At 42.8% G+C, this 21,422-nt stretch overlaps 1 protein-coding gene across 1 annotated transcript in view; it reads left to right on the top strand.

Annotated features, from left to right (window-relative positions):
• Window positions 1-21,422, top strand: part of si:dkey-11f4.7 (piezo-type mechanosensitive ion channel component 2) — a 327,077-nt gene that overhangs the window by 245,004 nt on the left and 60,651 nt on the right. Inside the window, exons 35-37 of the mRNA XM_041205475.1 lie at window positions 4,780-4,950; window positions 15,024-15,293; window positions 16,539-16,797. Of these exons, the coding sequence (XP_041061409.1) occupies window positions 4,780-4,950; window positions 15,024-15,293; window positions 16,539-16,797 (700 nt within the window). The remainder of the gene's footprint in view (window positions 1-4,779; window positions 4,951-15,023; window positions 15,294-16,538; window positions 16,798-21,422) is intronic.

Raw genomic sequence — 21,422 nt, 5'->3', positions numbered from 1 at the left:
CAGCATGGGGTTGTAATGGGCAGGTCATTCCTCAAGAAGCTGATTGAATTTTATAAAGAGGTGACTAAAGTGCGGACAGGATAGTATCTTTGGATGTTACTTACAAGGATTTGCAGACGGCAGTTGATTAATTCCCTAATGTGAGACTGCTAATTAAAATTGAAGCTTGTGGAACTGAAGGCAAATTATTGACCTGGTTAGGCAATTGGCTCAGGGGCAGGAGACAGGCAATAGGGATAATGGGCAGATACTCTAATTTTTTTATTCAATTATGAGATGTGGACATCACTGGCAAGGCCAGCATTTATTGTCCATCCCTAATTGCCCTTGAGAAGGTGGTGGTGAGCTGCCTTCTTAAACCACTGCATTCCATGTGGTGTAGGTACACCCATGGTGCTGTTAGGGAGGGAGTTCCAGGATTTTGACCCAGCAACAGTGAAGGAACGGCAATATATTTCTAAGTCAGGATGGTGAGTGTCTTGGAGCGGAACATCCAGGTGGTGGTGTTCCCATGTATCTGCTGCCCTTGTCCTTCTAGATGGTAGTGGTCATGGGTTTGGAAGGTGCTGTCTAAGGAGCCTTGGTGAGTTTCTGCAGCGCATCTTGTAGATAGTACACTATGCTGCCACTGTGCGTCGGTGGCGGGAGTGAATGTTTGTGGATGGGGTGCCAATCAAACAGGCTGCTTTGTCCTGAATGGTGTTAAGCTTCTAGAGTGTTTTTGGGGCTGCACTTATCCATAAGACCATAAGACTATAAGACGTAGGAGCCGAAGTAGGTCATTCAGCCCAACGAGTCTGCTCCGCTGTTCAACAAGATCATGATAATCCGCAACTCCACTTTCCTGCCTTTTCCCCATAACCCTTGACCCCTTTACTGATTAAAAATCAGCCCTGAGTATACGCAACAACCCAGCCTCTACAGCCCCCTGCGGTAAAGAATTCCACAGATTCACTACCATCTGAGAGAAATAATTCCTCCTCATCCCTGTCTTAAATGGGCAACCCCTAACTCTGAGAGGAGGCAAAAGGAGAGTATTCCTTCACATTCCTGACTTATGCATTGTAGATGGTGGGCAGGCTTTGGGGAGGTGAGTTACTTGGCACAAGATTCCTAGCCTCTGACTTGCCATTGTAGCCACAGTATTTATGTGGCTAGACCAGCTCAGTTTCTGGCCAAGGGCAACCGCCAGGATGTTGATAGTGGGGGATTCAGCAATGGTAATGCCATTGAATGTCAAGGCAAGATGGTTAGACTCAGTTTTGTTGGAGATGGTCATTGCCTGGCACTTGTATGGCGTGAATGTTGCTTGCCACTTCTCAGCACAAGCCTGGATATTGTCCAGGTCTTGCTGCATTTGGACATGGACTCCTTCAGTATCTGAGGAGTCGCAAATGGTGCCGAACATTGTGCCATCATCAGCGAAAATCCCCACTTCTGACCTTACGACGGAAGGAAGGTTATTGATGAAGCAGCTGAAGGTGGTTGGGCCTAGGACCCTACCCTGAGAAACTCCTGCTGTGATGCCCTGGAACTGAGGTGATTGACCTCCAGCAACCACAACCATCTTCCTTTGTGCTAGGTATGGCTCCAACCAGTGGAAAGTTTTCCCCCTGTTTCCCATTGACTCCAGTTTTGCTCAGGCTCCTTGATGCCGCACTTGGTCAGATGTTGCCTTGATGTCAAGGACAGTCACTCTCACCTCACTTCTAGAGTTCAGCAATTTTGTCCATGTTTGAACCAAGGCTGTACTGAGGTCAGAAGCTCAGTGGGCCTGGCAGAACCCATCAGTGAGCAGGTTATTGGTAAGCAAGTGCCACTTGACAGCACTGTTGATGACTCCTTTCATCACTTTACTTATTAATGATGGAGACTAGATTGATTGGGCGGTAATTGGCCAGGTTGGATTTGTCCTGCTTTTTGTGTATAGGACATACCTGGGCAATTTTCCACATGGCCGGGTAGATGCCAGTGTTGTAGCTGTACTGGAACAGCTTGGCTAGGGGCACGGCAAGTTCTGGAGCACAAGTCTTCAGTACTATTGCCGGAATATTGTCAGGGCCCACAGCCTTTGTAGTATCCAATGTCTTCAACTGTTTCTTAGTATCACATGGAGTCAATCAAATTGGCTGAAGACAGGCATTTGTGATGCTAGGGACCTCTGGAGAATGCCGAGATGGGTCATCCACTCAGCACTTCTGGCTGAAGATTGTTGCGAATGCTTCAGCCTTATTTTTTGCAGTGATGTGCTGGGCTCCTCCATCATTGAGGATGGGGATATTTGTGGAGTGAGTTGTTTAATTGTCCACCACCATTCTTGACTGGATGTGGCAGGTCTTCAGAACTTAGATCTGATCCGTTTGTTGTGGAATTGCTTAGCTCTGCCTATTACTTGCTGCTTATGCTGTTTGGCATGCTAGTAGTCCTGTTTTATAGCTTCACCAGGTTGACACCTTATTTTTAGGTATGCCTGGTGCTGCTCCTTGCATGCCTCCCTTCACTCTTCATTGAACCAGGGTTGATTCCCTGGCTTGATGGTAACGGTAGTGGGGGATATGCCGGGTCATGAGATTACAGATTGTAACTGAGTACAATTCTGCTGCTGCTGATGGCCCACAGCGCCTCCTGGTTGCCCAGTCTTGACTTGCTAGATCTGTTCGAAATCTATCCCATTTAGCACAGTGATAGCGCCGCACAACATGATGGAGGGTATCCTCAATGTGAAACAGAACTTCGTCTCCACAAGGACTGTGCAGTGGTCACTCCTACTGATACTGTCATGGACAGAGGCATCTGCAGCAGGCGGGTTGGTGAGGATGAGGTCAAGTATGTTTTTCCCTCTTGTTGGCTCCCTCACCATCTGCCGTAGACCCAGTCTAGCAGCTATGTCATTTAGGACTTAGCCAGCTCGGCCAGTAATGGTGCTACCGAGCCATTCTAGCTGATGGACATTGAAATCCCCTGCCCAGAATACATTCAGCGCCCTTGCCACTCTCATTGCTTCCTCCAAGTGATGTTCAACATGGAGCAGCACTGATTCATCAGCTGAGGGGAGTCGGTATGTGGTAATCAGTAGGAGGTTTCCTTGCCCATGTTTGATGCCATGATACTTAATGGGGGCCGGAGTCGATGTTGAGGACTGCCAGGGCAACTCCCTCCCGACTGTATACCACTGTGCTGCCACCTCTGCTGGGTCTGTCCTGCCTGTGGGACAGGACATACTCAGGGATGGTGATGGCGGTGCCTGGGACATTGTCTGTAAGGTATGATTCAGTGAGTATGACTATGTCAGGCTGCTGCTTGAGTAGCCTGTGAGACAGCTCTCGCAATTTTGGTACAAGCCCCCACATGTTAGCATGGAGGACTTTGCAGGGTCGGCAGGACTAGGTTTGCCACTGTTGTTTCCGGTGCCTAGGTCGATGCTGGGTGGTCCATCCAGTTTCATTCCTTTTTGAGACTTTGTAATGGTTTGATACAACTCAGTGGCTTGCTAGACCATTTCAGAGGGCATTTAAGAGTCAATCACACTGCTGCAGATCTGGAGTCACATGTAGGCCAGACCAGGTGAGGAACAGCAGATTTCCTTCCCTAAAGGACATTAGTGAACCAGATGAGTTTTTACGACAATCAACAATGGTTTCATGGTCATCAAATTTATTTCTCGAATTCAAATTCCACCATCAAAAAAAGCAGTGGAATGTTGGCCTGAATACAGGGGACTAGAATACAAGAATACATAAGTTTATCCAAAGCTACACAAGGCCTTGTAGACCACATCTGGAGTACTGGGCCACCACATCTTAGGAAGGAAAATTGGCCTTTGAGTGAGTGCAGCCTAGATTCATCAGAATGATATCTGGACACCAAGGGATAAATTGCAAAGACAGTTTAAACGAAATAGGGATGTATTCTCTGGAAGTAAAAGGTTATGGTGTGATTTGATCAAGGTTTTCAAAATATTAAGGGAAATAGAGCAGAAAGAGAGAAACAATTTCTGCTACAATTAGAAAACATTTCTCTGTGCACATCAGTACAGGATTGGTGCTCTCTTCTACAAAAAGCAATAGATATTATGTAAACTGATCATTTTAAATCTGAGATTGATAGATTTTTGTAATGGAATCAGCCAGCATCTCATTGAATGATGGCAGAACAGGCTCAAGGGGCTAAATGGCCTCCTCTGTATCTGAAAGGTACAAATGAGATTTCATAAAGCATAAGCTTTCATAATTACCCTTAGGTTGTTGCAACTCTGAATACCCACATCAATTGTTTTTTTAAAATTATTCTTTCATAGGATGTGGGCGTTGCTGCCCATCTCTAATTCTCTTTCAATTGAGTGGCTTGCCGCACCATTCCAGAGGGCAGTTAAGAGCCAACTACATTGCTCTAGGTCTGGAGTCACATATAGGCCAGTCCTTCCCTAAAAGGACGTTAGTGAACCATATGGGTTTTCACAAGAATCAATGATGGTTTCATGGTCACCATTACTGAGACTCACTTTATATTCCAGATTTATTAACTGAATTTAAATTCCACCAGCTGCCGTGGTGGGACTTGAACCCATGTCCCCAGAACATTAGCTTGGGCATCTGGATTATTAGTCCAGCGGCATTGCCACTATGCCACCATCTCAGAATTTGTTCCATGGCTTTAGCTTTACTGAGCACCCTGTGTGCATGTCCTGCATAATAGATGTTCTTATTAATTACCTACAGGAAGACGTTGCTGTTTTTTTTTTGATTTTGATCACTAACTTTTCACTTTGTGTTTCCTCAGTTGTAACACTGAAGTCACCATCGTGTACTCCAGACCGGCAACCATCGATGATATAGATGACATTGAGGAGCCGGCCTCTGTGATCCCAAAGTCTAGCAATCGCATTAGGTGGAGGCTGCAGAAGATGCCCAACATTGACATGACCTCATCATTGGGCAGTGTGCCCTCAAGGTTAAAATATACAGCACTCTTGTCAAAACTGACTGGGCTGTCTTAGCTTGGCAATGTTCGGGCTGGAGATAGTAGCTGGCCAGTTACCGGCGCACCCGTTGTTATTCTCTGTGTTCCTGTTGCTTTCTAGTACAATATATTATAAAGCTGGTGGAAAGTTGCTGTTCATACCAATTCATTGGTGCTATTCTAAAATAACACTGAAGTACATCAATACACTGTTGGCCATCCTACAGGAAGGATGACATGTAAGAGAGATGGTACGCATTCTAGATCTCTACATTTTAAAAAGTAATAGGGCATTAAAATATTATTACTCAAGTGGCAAAATGATCCATCCACGACTGACTAGGAAAGTTAAGAATAACACGGGACTGAATTTCACCTCGGCATGCGGGCGCACACCCAACACCACCTGAGCGTGAAATAACGTGCGATGATATTTTGGCTGGTGAAAAATTGAATTTTTTCCTGCCTGTCCAATCTTACAGTTGGTGGGTGGGCAAAAAGGCCAAACGGCCTTTGGATTTTTGAGGAAACCTCATCCGCGGGCAGGATGAAGTTTCTGATGTTAATTAAAAAATAAAATAAAAATGTTTAAATCTCATTTCTAACATGTCCCTGCTCACGTGACAGAGTCACATGAGGGGAGATGTTTACCTTATTTTTAAAATCTTAGTTCAGGTTTGGGCAAGAGAAAAGATAATAGAATAAGAAAATGACAGAGAGGTTAAACAAATATTTTGCATCATCTATCATCACTGTGAATAGCTCTTTATACACATGCTCAGTGGCTATCATTAGGGTTAACCTTTACTCTACATCTCCCCCCCGCCCCACCCCAAGTCTATATCCCTATGTTATTAATACACACATTCTCCTACAGCTCTCCCAAAGTCTCTTGTGCTAGTGGCGTCAATGTCTGACTGTATTCTCGGCTCTCTTTGAGTATATATGGGATGTATTCTCTCCAGAATCTTCTCTTTGGAAGGCACCGACCTCCACAATCAGAGATTTCTGCTTTCAGTCTGCAGTATAAAGGCAATGAACAGAGATTTTCCTTTTCTCTTTTTTTCTTTCCCTTCTTTCTCCCTTGGAGAAAGGTTGGAGTGCAGGCTGCTGTTACTGAAAAAATGAATCCCATTCAGCTCCTGTGAAGATTTGTACAGCTCCAGAGGGTCTACAAACTTTGACTGCAAAGAACAAAGTATTATACAATGTCTCATCCATGAACAAATCAGACAGATAAAGAGAAGGGCAAAAAATATTCTGAAGAAATGTGATGATTGCCCTGCTAATATTGTACTTTTCTGTAGACAGTGGTTCAGCTTGCACACTCTCTTCATTGTGAGTTTGCTCCTCAACAGGACTGAACATCTCTGGAACTTCATCAGAATGTATGTTGTCTTCAAAAAGTAAAGCAAAGTTCAGGATCTCCTCCTGCAACAAATCATCAAGCTCAATGGCATATTGGTTTTCATCCTCTTCCACTCTTTCCTGCAAAAGCTAATTAAGATCTGGGATGTCATCTTACAGCTGGTCACCTTCACCCTTGCTGCAGCATCCTTGCTGTCTCCTGATTTATCTAGCCTCTCCTGGAAGAGAAATGAAAGACCTCTGATGTCCTCCTGTGACTGTACAAATAGAGTTTTGTTTACAAAGATTGATTCACAACATTCTGAGTCAACTTGAGTTTCTTGGATGGAGTTTGCTTTAACAGATTTCTCCTTCTCTGGTAAATACAGATTTCCTGGAATGGTAGACTGCTTTAAAATGGCCTAACTTGGCACAGCCATGGCACTGCGCAATTTGGGTGGGGCATTCTTCCTGCCTGTGGACCCTCAATCCCGCCATGGCAATTGGTGCCCTTTCAGGGAGTTTCCCTGGTTGCTGCCTTGTATACTTTCAGTTTTATGACCAAGAAATTGAACAACTTCATCAGGCTGTCCTTGGGCAATTTCCCCCTCATCTCAGACAAAAGTATTATACTGCCTCCACTCCTTGGCTTGTCTGCCATTTGTACAGTTTTGCTTAAATTTAAACCTTCCCGAGTTTATAAGAAGCTAGAGAGATTCTCAGGTAAAACATCAACGACTATTCTATTTTTGATCATGTCTTTTCATCTTCCATACTCACAATTTTCAGCTAGGTGATATTATTCATTGATGAATTACTAAATCCCTTCACTCTGTTTTTGACTGCGCTGATTAAATTTCATCCTCTTATTGATAATATTTTTATGAATACTGAGTATTAGTCAAAAGCTTCGATGACATCCTCGTATGAGACTGTCCCTTCGTTCATCACCTGTCTGCTCACACTCATTTGCTACGCTCCCAAAAGCATTTAACAAAGTACTAACTTGATCTTTGTTCTCTTTAGTTGCAAGGCCTGAGGCCTTGTGGTTTGGGGTAAAATGTCTCTGTCAACTTTGTCATTGCTCAGCCTGTCTGATGTCCTCTATATTTTGAAAGGATTCTGGTAGGGGTAGCGTAGTAACCATTTTTCACCCTGGTTCGAGGTTGTCTTTTTCCCACATTGCTTGTTTTGTCAGTCACTGGGCTGCCCTTGTTATTTGTGTTGTAGTTTATTCAGTATGTCTCACAAAGAGTTTTGAAAAGTTGAACAGTAGTGCTTTATGGTAACACATAACTATATACATATGTACAAAGTATAGCCCCAACTGGGGTTTAACTTCATGCTGACTTCCACTTTGGTCTCTCCATACATCTCTGTCTCCTAAACAAAAACAGAATTACCTGGAAAAACTCAGCAGGTCTGGCAGCATCGACGGTGAAGAAAAGAGTTGACGTTTCGAGTCCTCATGACCCTTCAACAGAACCAATTTTGGGTAGGAGGTAGAAGTGGGCCGTCCGAGGTTGGGTGACTATCAGGTTGGAAGCTGTGGAAGGAAGATCCCCAGAGGAGATGAGGTCAGTGACAGTCCTGGAAACAATGGCTTGATGTTCAGTGGTGGGGTCATGGTCCAGGGAGAGGTAGGAGGAAGTGTCTGCGAGTTGACGCTCAGCCTCCGCGAGGTAGCGGTCAGTGCGCCAGACAACAACAGCACCACCCTTGACAGCGGGTTTGATGACAATGTCAGGGTTGGACCTGAGAGAACAGAGTGCAGTAAGTTCAGAGAGAGAGAGATTAGAATGGGTGAGAGGAGCAGAGAAATTGAGACCACTAATGTCGCGCCGACAGTTCTCAATGAAAAGATCAAGAGAAGGTAAGAATCCAGAGGGAGGGGTCCAGGTGAAGGGAGAATATTGGAGGTGGGTAAAAGGATCCGTTGAATGGGGAGAGGACTCCTGCCCAAAGAAGTGAGCCTGGAGATGAAGACTGCGGAAGAAGAGTTCAGCATCGTGCCGAGCCTGAATTTCATTGAGATGAGGGCGTAAGGGTATGCAACTAAGTCCTTTGCTAAGCACTGAACGTTCAGCGTCGGAGAGGGGAAGGTCAGGGGGTATAGTGAATACACGGCTGGGGCTGGGATTGGAAGATGGGGTGGGGACGGAGGGACAGGCAGGGGTGGAGGGTCCTAGATGGGTGTTGGTGTCGATGAGTTGCTGGAGCTTTCGCTCCTTAGCACTTGAGAGAAAGAGAAAAAGTTTTTTGTTGAGGCATCGGATGAGACGAAGAATAAAATGAAACTGGGGGCACACGCAGCTTTGAAAAAGGGTATGGCGGTGCTGCTGGAGGGAGAGTTCGAGTGTGTTCATATGGCGACGCATGGCACTGAGTGTGGATCTCAGAATGTGACGGGAACAGCAGTCCGAGAAACGTTTTATGTCCCGGAGATACCTGTAATCCTGGGTGGGTTCGAAACATGAGGGGTGGAATTTCAGTTGAAATCCACGTGGGGTAAGTCGGAGACGGAGACAGTCACTGAGAAAGGAGATCTGGCTGTGAAAGCGGGTTTTAGTAAACACCTTGTCAAACACCAGGAGAGAAATGGAAAGCAATGAAGGTGAACAAGGCAAAAATTGGTTCTGTTGAAGGGTCATGAGGACTCGAAACGTCAACTCTTTTCTTCTCCGCCGATGCTGCCAAACCTGCTGAGTTTTTCCAGGTAATTCTGTTTTTGTTTTGGATTTCCAGCATCCGCAATTTTTTGTTTTTTTTCATCTCTGTCTCCTGTCTACTGTCAGGTGTCTCTCTCTACATCTGACTGTGGGTGGTGTTTTTAAGGTTGTTTGGTGTTTCACAGAGAGGTCTGGAGGTTTGAATGGTTAAACATAAATCTTTTATTGCTAACCCATAACTGTATACATATATAAAGTATTGCCATGCACGGGTGCTGTTTCTATCAGCTCCTTTCAGACTCTACACATACATAGAATCTCACAGAGTTATTAGAGTACAGAAGGCGACCATTCAGTGTCTGCACCAGCTCTCCGAATGAGCTTTATGACTCAATGCCATTTGCCTGCCTTTTCCCCGTAACCCTGCACATTGTTTCTATTTAAATAATCGTCTAATTTCCTCTTGAATGCCTCCATTGAACTTGTCTCCACCATACTTCCAAACAGTGCATTCCAGACCCAAACTACTCACTGTATGAAAAAGTTTTTTCTCACATTGCATTTGCTTCTTTTGAAAATCACTCTAAATCTGTGCCTTCTGGTTCTCGATCCATTTACAAGCAGGAACAGTTTCTCCCTATCTACTCTATCCTGCCCCCCTCATGATTTTGAACACCTCTATCAAATCTCCTATTAGTCTTCTCCTCTCCAAGGAGAACAGTCCCAAATCCTCCAATTTACCTTCATAACTGAAGTTTCTCACCCCTGGAACCATTTTTTTAAACGTCTTCTGCACTCTCTTCAATCCATTCACATCCTTCCTAAAGTGTGGCACCCAGAACTGTTCACAGTACTGCAGCTGAGGTCTAACTGGTGTCCTATACAAATTCAGCATAACCTCCTTGTTCTTGTACTCTATGACCATATTAACAAAGCTTGGATACTGTATGCTTTATTAACTGCTCTCTCCACCTGTCGTGCCACCTTTAATGACTTATGCACATATATGCCCACGTCCCTCTGCTCCTGCACCCTTTTAGAGCTGTACTATTTATTTTACACTGTCTCTCCATGTTCTTTCTATCAAAATGCAAAATGAATCACCTCACACTCCTCTGCATTGAACTCATCTGTCACTTATCCGCCCACTCCACCAATTTGTCTATGTTCTTTTGAAGTTCTATTCTGTCCTCCTTAAAGTTTACAATGCTTCCAAGTTCTGTATCGCCTGCAAATGTTGAAATTGTCCCCTGCACACCAAGATCTAGATCATTAATGTTATCAGGAAAAGCAAGGGTCCCAATACTGACCCCTGGGGAACTCCACTACAAACATTCCTCCAGCCAGAAAATATCCATTAACCATTACTCGCTGTTTCCTATTATTCAGCCAATTTTGTATCCACGTTGCTACTGTCCCTTTTATTCCACAAGCTTTAACTTTTCTCACAAGTCTGTTGTGTGGCACTGTATCGAATGCCTTTTTAATGTCCATGTACACCACATCAGTAGCATTACCCTCATCAACCCTCTCTTTTATCTCTTCAAAAAACTCCAGCAAATTAGGCAAACACGATTTTCCCTTAAGAAATCCATGCTGGCTCTTCCTAATTAACTCACATTTTTCCATGTGACTATTCATTCTATCCTGAATAACTGTTTCTAGAAGCTTCCCCACCACCAAAGTTAAACTGACTGGTCTGTAATTGCTGGACTTATCCTTACAACCTTTTTTGAACAAGGACGTAATGTTTGCAACTCTCCAGTCCTCTAGCACTCTCCCTGAAAGATTATGGCCAGTAACCCTGCAACTTCCACTCTCACTGCCTCCAATATTCTTGGATGCATCTCATCCGGTCCTGGTGCCTAGTCAACTTTAAGTACCAACAGTTTGTCTAATACCTCCTCCTTCTCAATTTTCCTCTTCTGTCACCATGGCCTCAGGACCATCTGCTTCCTTGGTAAAGACGGATGCAATGTATTCATTTAACAGCCCAGCCATGCCCCCTGCCTCCATGTGTAAATCCCCCTTTTGGTCCCTAATCAGCCCTACTCCTCCTTTTACCACCTTTTTACTATTTATGTGCCTATAGAACACTTTGGGATTCCCCTTTATGTTGGCTGCCAGTCTTTTCTCATAATCCCTCTTTGCTTCTCTTATTTGCTTCTTCACCTCTCCTCTGAAACTTCTGTATTCAGCTTGGTTCTCAATTGTCTTTTCTACCTGACACCTGTCATAAGCACACTTTTTCTTCTTTGTCTTAATTTCTATCTCCTTTTTCATCCAGGGAGCTCTGGGTTTGTTCGCCCTACCTTTCCCTTTCAAGGGAATGTACCTTGACTATGGCCGAACCATTTCTTCTTTGAAGGTAGCCCAGCTACAGTTTTCCCCACCAACCTTTGGTTCCAGTCTAGCTCCGCTCTTACCCCACTGAAGTCAGCTCTCCCCCAGTTAATTATTCCTGCTCTGGACTGCCCATTGTCCTTTTCTACTGTCATCCTAAACCTAATGATACAATGATCACTCTCCTAAATGTTCCCCCACTGACACTTGATCTGGTTGGCCCATCTCATTTCCAAGAACCAGGTCTACCAGTGCCTCTTTTTTTGATGGACTGCTGTAGAAAATTCTCCTGCACACACCCTAGGAACTCTTTCCTCTGTCTGCCCTCTACACTAATACTGTCCCAGTCTATATCTGGGTAATTATAACTATTGTATACACAGTCTATTATCATGTGACTTCTACATCATACCATGGGTGGTGCTGTTCTCCAGTCCCACATTAACCCTTGCTCTGCTGAACACCCTTATACCACACCTCCCCCCAAATCCTTACTCAAATATATTCACAATACAATCTTTACTTGCTACCCCTTTTCAAGTGTCTGACTTTATACATTCAGATGGTCTGGAGGCTTGACAATTCTTCCAGATCTCGTTCTGCCACATTTGGAGGAATGGTAATCTCAGTTGCTTTGGGTTGACTTTGTTGGTTTGGCATTGAAATTGTAGTATTCTGTATGCCTGACACTTGGTTGTCTCCATTTGATATACCTTTTGCACTCCTTCAGTTTAAGTTTCTCTTTATTGACAACCCCTCTGCTTTTTTGGACACCATGAGTTTGTCCCGGTCCTTCCAAAGGGAATGTGCACTCAGTCATTCCTAGAGTGGACTCAGATTTTCTTTTTCTGTGCAGTCCGCCATGTTCTTGCTAGACACTGACATTTCAAAAATGGAACCTTCATTTCCACTTGTTTCGCAATTTCAACCATTTCACTTTCCAGTGACTCAAAGGTTTTTAATAAGTTTGAGGCATTCAGTGTTTTTTCTTCTACATCCTTGAACTTCACCATTGGATTTACATTTTCCCATCTTACTTCTGTCATTTCTTTCTCTGTCTGTAGCAGAGCTTTGTCCTTGTCCTTCATTTTGGTTTTACGGTTGGCCAGGTCTGTCTACAATGAAGTCTTAACTTGTTTCAATTCTGTAATTGTGCTATTCGTAGCTTCATTATCCTCTTGCAGCTTGGAAAGTTCTACGGCTTTTCCTCTCAATGCCTCCTCTTTTCCATTCAACTGCTCCTTCAGTTCTTCACTCTCTCTCTTGGCTTCCTCCTGGAATATTAAACATTGCTGAGTTTTCTCTGCCAATTGGTTCTTCAGTTTGCTCAGAGTGACATTAAGTTCAGTTTGCTTCTCTTTATAATTTTCCAGAGGAACAAACTTTTACCTGAGGGATCCTAATAACGTGTGAAGGTCCTTCATCAGGTTTTTTTTTGGCGAAGCTTAACTGCTTCATCTTGAGTTTAGTTGTAGTTCAGCAGCGCCTCCTCAAGTTTCTTCTACTGTTCTTCCATTCTGCTGTTCAAGATAGTCTTCATTTCTTCATGCTGCTGAAGAGTTACGTGCTTCTTATTACATTTGATCTTGAAGGATAATCAGCTGTTCTTTCAACTTTTATTTTCTTGTTCACCTCTTGCCAATTCCCGCTGCACTTCAGTGCATTGCTTTGTTGCTACTGATAGCCCCAACACTGCTTTTGCTGAAGTAGAATTCAACATATTTACCCATGCCTACACATTGATTCTTCAAAGAGTCTTTCAGGGCAGCATCTCCTTTGAGTACCTTTTCTGCCAGCTATTGTGCTTGGTTGTACATCTGGTTGAGTTCCTTCAACTCAACTTTGATACAAACATTTTCATGTGGAATAGTTTCATTTTCTTTTGCAGGTTTTGTTTCTTTTGGGTTATCTCAGGTAGCTTTCCTTCATTTACAGCTGTACTGCCACCTGATGTTGCATTTGGGTAATGCGTCAGTATTTTCAAAATGCTCTATTTTTAAGCCTTTTGGCTGCTTCTCAGCCCCTTCTTTCTTCTGCACTAAACTCTTCGGCTTTTGCATGTCATTGCACAGACATGATTTGCTTGAGTATTGTCTCCCTTGGCCTGAGGCCTCCTGTCTCCCTTGGTCTGGGGTCTCCTATCTCCCTTGCTCTGGGGTCTCCTGTCACCCTCACTCTGGAGTCTCCCGCCTCCCTCATTCTGGGATCTCCCATCTCCCTTGCTTTGGAGCCTCCCATCTCCCTCACTCTGGGGGGTCTTTTGTCTCTCAGCTTTATTGGGGGTGTTCCAGATCTTCTTTTAAGGTCTGCACTGTCCACAACTCGAAGTTTAAAATATTTGTCAAAGGCTTTTAATATCTCATCAAATATAGTTGAGGATTCACCTTTACCTTGGTTTAGGATTAGTTAATCCATAAATACTCTAAACAAGTATAAAATGTATCAATTTGCCCTTCTTCTGATTTCTTACTTAATCCTGATGTACTGCTGTAATCTAAGAATTTTCTTCTCCAAGACTCCCAATTTTGGGTTTGGTTTGGTCCTTGTCTTAGCCTAAACTGGTCTGGTAGTTTTAATTTTCTATCCATGGTCATTTTTTTGTACAGGTGAGTACCTCTTTAAATTTCATTTCCCTTCCCTGAGCATGGCTCTGCAGCTACCATTAGTTTTCTCTCTCTCTCTGTTCTTCCCACCTTTTGTCAGTTTCGGCGGGCTCCCGTTGCAATCGTGGGCCTTTTTTTCTAACTTATCAACTGCATAGGAGATCTTAAAAAAAAAATGTCATTTGGGCCAGCTACTGTATTTTTAATCCTGGACTGAACTTAAAGGCAATTTTTGAACTCTCCGAGCACCATTTTTGAACTCTTTTTTTCAATTCAGCTGGGCCATCTCATGTTATGGTGCCAGCTGGGACCCTCGCTCTGCTCTGGATGTGCTAATCCTGATGGCTGCCTATTTTAAGAGGAAAGCTCAGCTTTTTTGCTGTACTTTTTGCTTACCTTTCTTGTGATTTGGCTAGGTAGGTTGACTCTGCTTTCACTCAGGTCTGGCTTTTCACCTGCACAGTGGATTATTCCTTTTCCTCAGCCTTTGAATTTTGCTCAGTCTTCTTGTGATTTGGCTAGATCCTTTGACCGCCTCTACATCCAATCAGGTCTGGCTTTTCATCTGCACAGTGAATCTTTTGCTGCCTTTTAGCCTTTTTTAAAATTTGTTATCCATCTGTTATACTGGGTTTATCTCTAAGTTCATTGGTTTCTTCCTCTCAAAGGGGATGTTGCTGGAGGCAATGCTCTTTGGTTCAAAAACATTTATTTACATGCTAACATTTTACAAAGGTTAAAAAAGACCAAGACATATCTGGAGCTACTCTCTGAGATGCTGCACACTCATCTCCTCTCAGTAAGTGATGCACATGCTCAGTGCCTAACATTAGAGTTAACCCTTTACTCTACAGCCAGTACTACACTGCACGAGTCAGCCTGGGTTATTCTCGTAAGTCTCAGGAGTGGGATCTGAACCCACAGCTTTCTGATTGTAAGGCAGATGGGCTGCCAATGAGCCATTCTTAAAATCCAGGGCTTTCTGTCTGCTTCTAATCCTGTTTAGCTTTTTAGGTACTGTCCCTTTCTCCTCTTTGTAGGGCTAATTTGTTGCTTTAATGGAATATTCTCTGACTTTGATTAAACCTGTTCCTTTTTTTAGTACATTAATCCAGTCTGCCAGCTCAACTTCCTGGCAGGGAACAACAGAAACCATAGAGGAAGAGGAAGATGAGATCGCTGAAGGCAGCATAACTCCACAATCTTACCACCCACCATCCTACAATGCAGCAGCAAATAGCTCTGATGGTCAAAGCATCTCAGAGGAGAACATGTACACAGAATCTGATGAGAGGATGTCAAAGATGGACCAATTAACTCCTCTCACCTGTGAGAGTCATCTCCTAACAGCAAGTGATCTACTCCTCAGCAAGTGAGTATCATCTCTTTGTTATGACCAATACTAGCTAGCTTTGCATGGCATTTCACATGGGGAGCCTCAGCAAGTGGGAAGGAGGGACAATCGGGCCCATGCATGTTAAGGGTTATAGAGAGGGGGTGGGAGGCAAATGTGAGGGAAGAGATGGAGGTGTAGGTGGATGGAGAAAAAGAGGGGAAAAGGAAGAGGGTGGAGGATGGGAAAGAGGGGGAAATGGTGTTCAGTGGATTGGGAAGAGGAGGTAGGTAAAGAGGAGGAAGATACAGGTAGAGAATTGGGAAGATGAAGAGAATGAGGTTGGGGGTTAGGGAAGAGTAAGAAGATGGGGTAGGTGAAAGGCATGGGTAAGGTGATGGAGTTTTAGAATGCCATTTGTTGACATTTTAGTATGTTTGTGACGTATTTTAAATAGCAATTGCATTGCAAGTAATTCGTTGGATGTAAAATGCTTTGGCACTTCCTGGGGATGTGAAAGGGGCTTTATAAATGTAAGTCCTGCTTTGCAGATTTGCTTTTTTTGGTGGGACTTATGAATATGCATAACCACTCAACTCCTCATATCTGATCTACCATTAAATCATTAACTTCATCTTCCCCGTTGACAAAAGGCTCTATCAGCCTAGGACATGAATCATTAATTCCAATGTTCCTAAGTAAAGAGGACTGTGTACCACATGTTCTAAAGCATTTTGATGACTGCATCTCTCAGCCAGCCTAATTCGACTCCATGTCCTCACTCCCCATCTAGAAACAGATAATGTACATTAATATAATTAAACATCATGCTTCAGTTCCTGCTTCTGGTCAACTTTTCCAATATAAATTTCTATATACTTGTTTCTAACAGAAACTGTTTCTATAAATTTGTCATAATTACACCCTCCTGCTACAGTGCCATCATGAGCATGAGGGTGCATTTACAATATGACAACTTTGCATGGGCACCTTGCATTTTAAATGTTGACATAGGAATTTAAAATGTAAATATAAAAATAAGGACAAAATGGATGTTTCAGAGTTATATCTATTTTCTCTGGATGCTGTACATCCAGTTCTTCAGCTCTACTTCAGTTGAAGACTATTCTCAGCCTGCGACATTAGTATAATATAGATAACTACATTAATGGACATCCAAGTAAAGATTTATTACAGAAAAATAGATGTTCTGTATTTCACTCATTTCTAAGTTGGTAAGGCCACAAATTTTCATTGCTAAATTAACTTCCTAAATTGTTTCAGGGTGTTTCATGACATCGAACTGGAGGAGTCAGACCAATTTTACAGTAGTTTGCCTCATGTCCTGAAGCTGCTGTTTGCCTTGTATAACACCATGGTGTCCCAGTCAGACATGTTGTGCTACTTTGTGATGATCCTCAACCATATGGTCTCCGCCTCAATCCTCACCATGGTTCTACCCATCCTTGTCTTCCTTTGGGCAATGCTTTCAGTGCCAAGGCCCAAAAAGCGGTTCTGGATGTTGGCTATCCTGTACACAGAGGTATGAACAGAAAAACTGACTTACGGGAAAGGGAAAGAAAATCTTTGAAGCATTGGGCAGTTCCTTAACTCATATGAAGTGCAGGTATTCACCAGTGGAGAGAGCCACATTGATTGCTGATGTACATGAAGATACCAGAACTGGGAGGATGTAATTATCAGGAAAGATTGAGCAGGCAGCCACTCTTTTCTCTTAAAAAGAGAAGACTGGAGATGATCTGATTGAGGTCTTTGACATGATGAAAGGTTTGATGGGGTGGATTGCGAGAAGATGCTTCCACATGTGAGAGAGCCCAAACCTTGGGGGCCAGACATAAGTTGGCCACTAATAAATCCAACCGGGAATTCAGGAGAAATTTCAATACACAGGGTGGTTAAAATGTGGAAATGGCTACCGCATAGAGTGTTGAAACAAATAGCAAAGCCACATACACACATGAGAGAGAAAGGATACATTGACAGGGTTAGTTGAAATAGGAGGCTTGTGGAAGCATAAACACCAGAATAGGCCGTTTGGGATGAATGGCCTTTAGGAACTGTAAATTCAGTTTAATACTGAAGATCCTATCCCTTCATGTAAGTAGCTCTACAGATTACTTTACCCTTGTACCATGTGCTCATCACTATGCTAACTCGTGTATGCAGGTATATCCTAACTGGACTGCCCCTAGTGCCAAGTGAGGTTCTTGGGACACTGGCATCTGCCTTCTTGCAACTTTTTCAATCAGCATTTGCTCCACAACAGTCTCCATTTACATTGTAGAATAGCAAGTTTTAATGGCCAGTCAGGCACTGCAGTTAACACACACTATTCTTTCAATACACAAGGCCTTTAACCAGAGAACAATGAGGGTGAGAATAGAAGTAATACTTAAACCATTAATATTTTTGTTGGGTAAGGGTATGCCAGCCAAGGTGGGGAAATGAAGTTGAATTGGATGATCGAGCTGGATGACAGTAGAACAGGTTCAACAACCTGGGGAACTGAATAGCTGAGTCCTCTTATTCCTATGTGCCCTGTGTTGATCACTCTCAAAACATAGATCCCCCTTTCCAATGGTCCTTTCCACTGTATCCTACAGCTATTTGTGGATTCTCAAGGTTTCACAGGCAAAAATAACCCATCCACTATCAAGCTAATGCTTCTTGAAGAAAACAGGGCAACCTAGCATGTAGATTGGAGTAGCTTTTCTGGGACAGCCCAACTGAAGTGAACTGGAGGGCTGCAATGGCTTTTTCTTAATCTATGTGGATTGGCTGGTTGCATCTGTTTTGCGACATATCCCTTCTTCTCTAACTGGAATCAAAGCACTGCGATCTCTTCACCACCCATGGGACTTTTTTTCACCACAGAGCATTGGCCCAATCCCTTAGCATCCTGTTTGGACATTCTGTCTCAGATGCTCTTCATGAGTCATTTGGAGGAGCCTAATTTGTCAGTAATTTTCCATTTGGCGACTTGTGTTCAATGTTATTGAAGTGTGAAGATTCTGTTCCCTGGATCCTGTGCAAAAGCAGGACATGGCATAGTCCCCCAGTCTCTATTCTATACTGCCAATTCCGTGGTTCCATGGTCCTCCACAATCTGGTTAGTATTCCACATCATAGCATTTAAAATTACCAGTGGAAGCATAATGGATTTGCCCATTGAGGATTTGCTATGACTGCTATTTGATCACCCACTCATGGGCACTATGCCCGCAACCCTTTCCATTCTGTAACTCTGCATTCTGCCAATCTGTAACAATCTCTTCTTGAATTGTTAACTTTCCCTGGCTTAATGTTAACTGTTCAAACATACGAACATACAAATTAGGAGCAGAAGTAGGCCACTAGGTCCCTCTACTGCCATTCAATAAGATCATAGCTGTTCTGTATGTATCCTCGACCCAACATTCCTGTCTAACATGATAACCTTTCACCCCTTGTTAATCACGAATCTATATATAGCTCTGCCTTAAAAATATTCAACGACTTTGCTTCCACCACTTTTTGAAGAAGAGAGTTCCAAAGACTCTCAACCCTCTGAGAGAAAAAAATTCTCCTTATTTCTGTCTTAAATGAGCGATCCCTTATTTTTAAACTGTGATCCCTAGTTCTAGATTCTCCCACAAGAAGAAACATCCTCTCCACATCCACCCTGTCAAGACCTCTCAGAATCTTAAAGGTTTCAATTAAGTTGCCTCTTACTCTTCTAAACTCCAGTGGATACAAGCCTATCCTGTCCAGCCTTTCCTCATAGGACAACCCACCCATTGCTGGTATTAGTCTGGTAAGCAGAAAACAGCAACCATAACATGGTAGAATTTAGCATTCAGTTTGAGAGTGAGAAATTTGGGTCTGTGCCAAACTTAAACAAGGGTAATTACGATGCAATGAGGGCAAGGTTGACTGGAGTAAGTTAAGCACAGTATCAAATTGAAAGAAAAAATATACAATGGGCAAAAATTAGTGGTAAGCCAGAGGATTGGGAAAGTTTTAAAAACCAACAAAAGATGACCAAAAAATAGTGAGAGAAAAAATAAATTTTGAGGGTAAACTAGCAGTTAATATAAAAATGGACAGTAAGAGCTTCTTTAAATATATAAAAAGGAAGAGAGAGACCAAAGTGAACATAGGCCCCTCAGAGAATGAAGCTGGCGAAATAATAATGGGGAACCAGGAAATGGCAGAGGAGTTGAATAAATAAGTTGCATCAGTCTTCATGGTAGAAAATACTAATAGCATTCCAAAAATACTAAATAATCAAGGGGCAAAAGAGGGGGAGGAAATAAATACTATAATTATCACTAGAGAAAAAGTACTAGGGAAACTAATGTGGACAAAGGCCGATAAGTCCCCTAGATCTGATGGGTTGCTTCCTAAGATATTATGGGAAGTAGCTACAGTGGATGCACTGGTAGTAACCTTCCAAGAATCCTTAGATTCTGGAAAAGTCCCAGAGGATTGGAGAAAGGCCAATGTAACACCATTAAAAACCATTTTTCAAAAAAGGACTTTGGTGGTCTTATTCAAAAAGGGAGGGAGACAAAAAAACAGGTAACTATAGGCCAGTTAGCTTAATTTCCAAAAGGTGTTGGATAAGATACCACACATAAGGCTACTTAATAAGATAAGAGGCCATGGCTTTGGGGGTAGTGTATTAGCATGGATAGCGAATTGGCTTACTTAGAGGAGACCGAGAGTTAGGATAAGGGGGCATTTTCAGGATGGCAGCCTGTGACTAGTGGAGTGCCATAGGGATCAGTGCTTGGGCCACAATTATTTATGATATATATTAATGACTTGGATGAGGGAAGTGAATGTACTATCGCCAAGTTTGTGGATGACACAAAAATAGGTGAGAAGGCAAGTGGTGAGGATGACAGACAGAGCCTAGAGGCATATAGACAGGTTAAGTGAGTGGGCAAAAACAAGGCAGAGGGAATATAATGTGGGAAAATGTGAAGTTTTGCACTTTGGCAGGAAGAATAGAGGAGCTGAATATGATTTAAATGGAGAAAGACTGCAGAAAGCTGCAGCACAGAGTGATTTGTGCATGAATCACAAAAAGCTAGCTCAGCAGGTAATAGGGAAGGCAAAAGGGATGTTGGCCTTTATTTCAAAGACAATGGAGTATAAAAATAGGGAAGTCTTGCTAAAACTATATAAGGCACGAGTTAGACCACGCATAGAATACTGTGAACAGTTTTGGTCCCCTTAACTAAGAAGAGATATACTGACATTGGAGGCAGTCCAGAGAAGGTTCACTAGGTTGATCCTGGATATGGAGGGATTTTCTTATGAGGAGAGGTTGAGGAGGTTGGGCCTGTACTCATTGGAATACAGAAGAATGAGAGACAGCCTTATTAAAGTATATTAGATTCTTAGGAGGCTTGACAGGCTAAATGCTGAGAGGTTGTTTCCCCTTGTGGGAGAGTCTAGAGGGCATAATTTCAGAGTAAGGGGGCGCCCACTTAAGACAGAGATGAGGAGGAATTTCATCTCTTATGGGGTAGTGAATCTGTGGTTTTGTAAAAGGGAAATCATGTTTAACCAATTTATTTGAGTTCTTTGAAGGAGTCTCATGTGCTGTGGATAAAGGGGAACCGGTGAATGTACTGTACATAGATTTCCAGAAGGCATTTGATAAAGTGCCACATCAAAGTTTATTGCAGAAAATAAAAGCTCATGGTGTAGGGGTTAACAATTTGCTCAATACCACTTCCCTGGTGATTGTAATTTTCCCAAGTTCCTCCTTCCCTTCCATTTCCTGATTTACAGCTATTTCTGGGATGTTACTTGTGTCCTCTATAGTGAAGACTGAAGCAAAATACCTGTATAATTCATGTGCCTTCTCCCTACTTTCCATTATCAATTCCTCCGATGCACTTTCTAAAGGACCAACGCTCACTTTGTTTACTCTTTTCTTATTTAAATATCTATAGAAACTTTTACTATCCGTTTTGATGTTACTATCTAGCTTTCTCTCATACTTTAATTTTTCCATCCTTTTTAGTCTTTTTGTCATTCTTAGCTATTCTTTATATTCTTTCCAATTTTCTGATCTGCCACCCGTCTTTGCGTAACTATATGCTTTTTCTTTAAGTTTAATACTGTCTTTAACTTTTTTAGTTAATCAGATGG

This window comes from Carcharodon carcharias, chromosome 14, assembly GCF_017639515.1.
Source record: "Carcharodon carcharias isolate sCarCar2 chromosome 14, sCarCar2.pri, whole genome shotgun sequence".
Classification (NCBI taxonomy): Eukaryota; Metazoa; Chordata; class Chondrichthyes; order Lamniformes; family Lamnidae; genus Carcharodon; species Carcharodon carcharias.
Note: the sequence above shows the minus strand (reverse complement) of the source record. Positions and strands in the feature narration are given on the sequence as shown.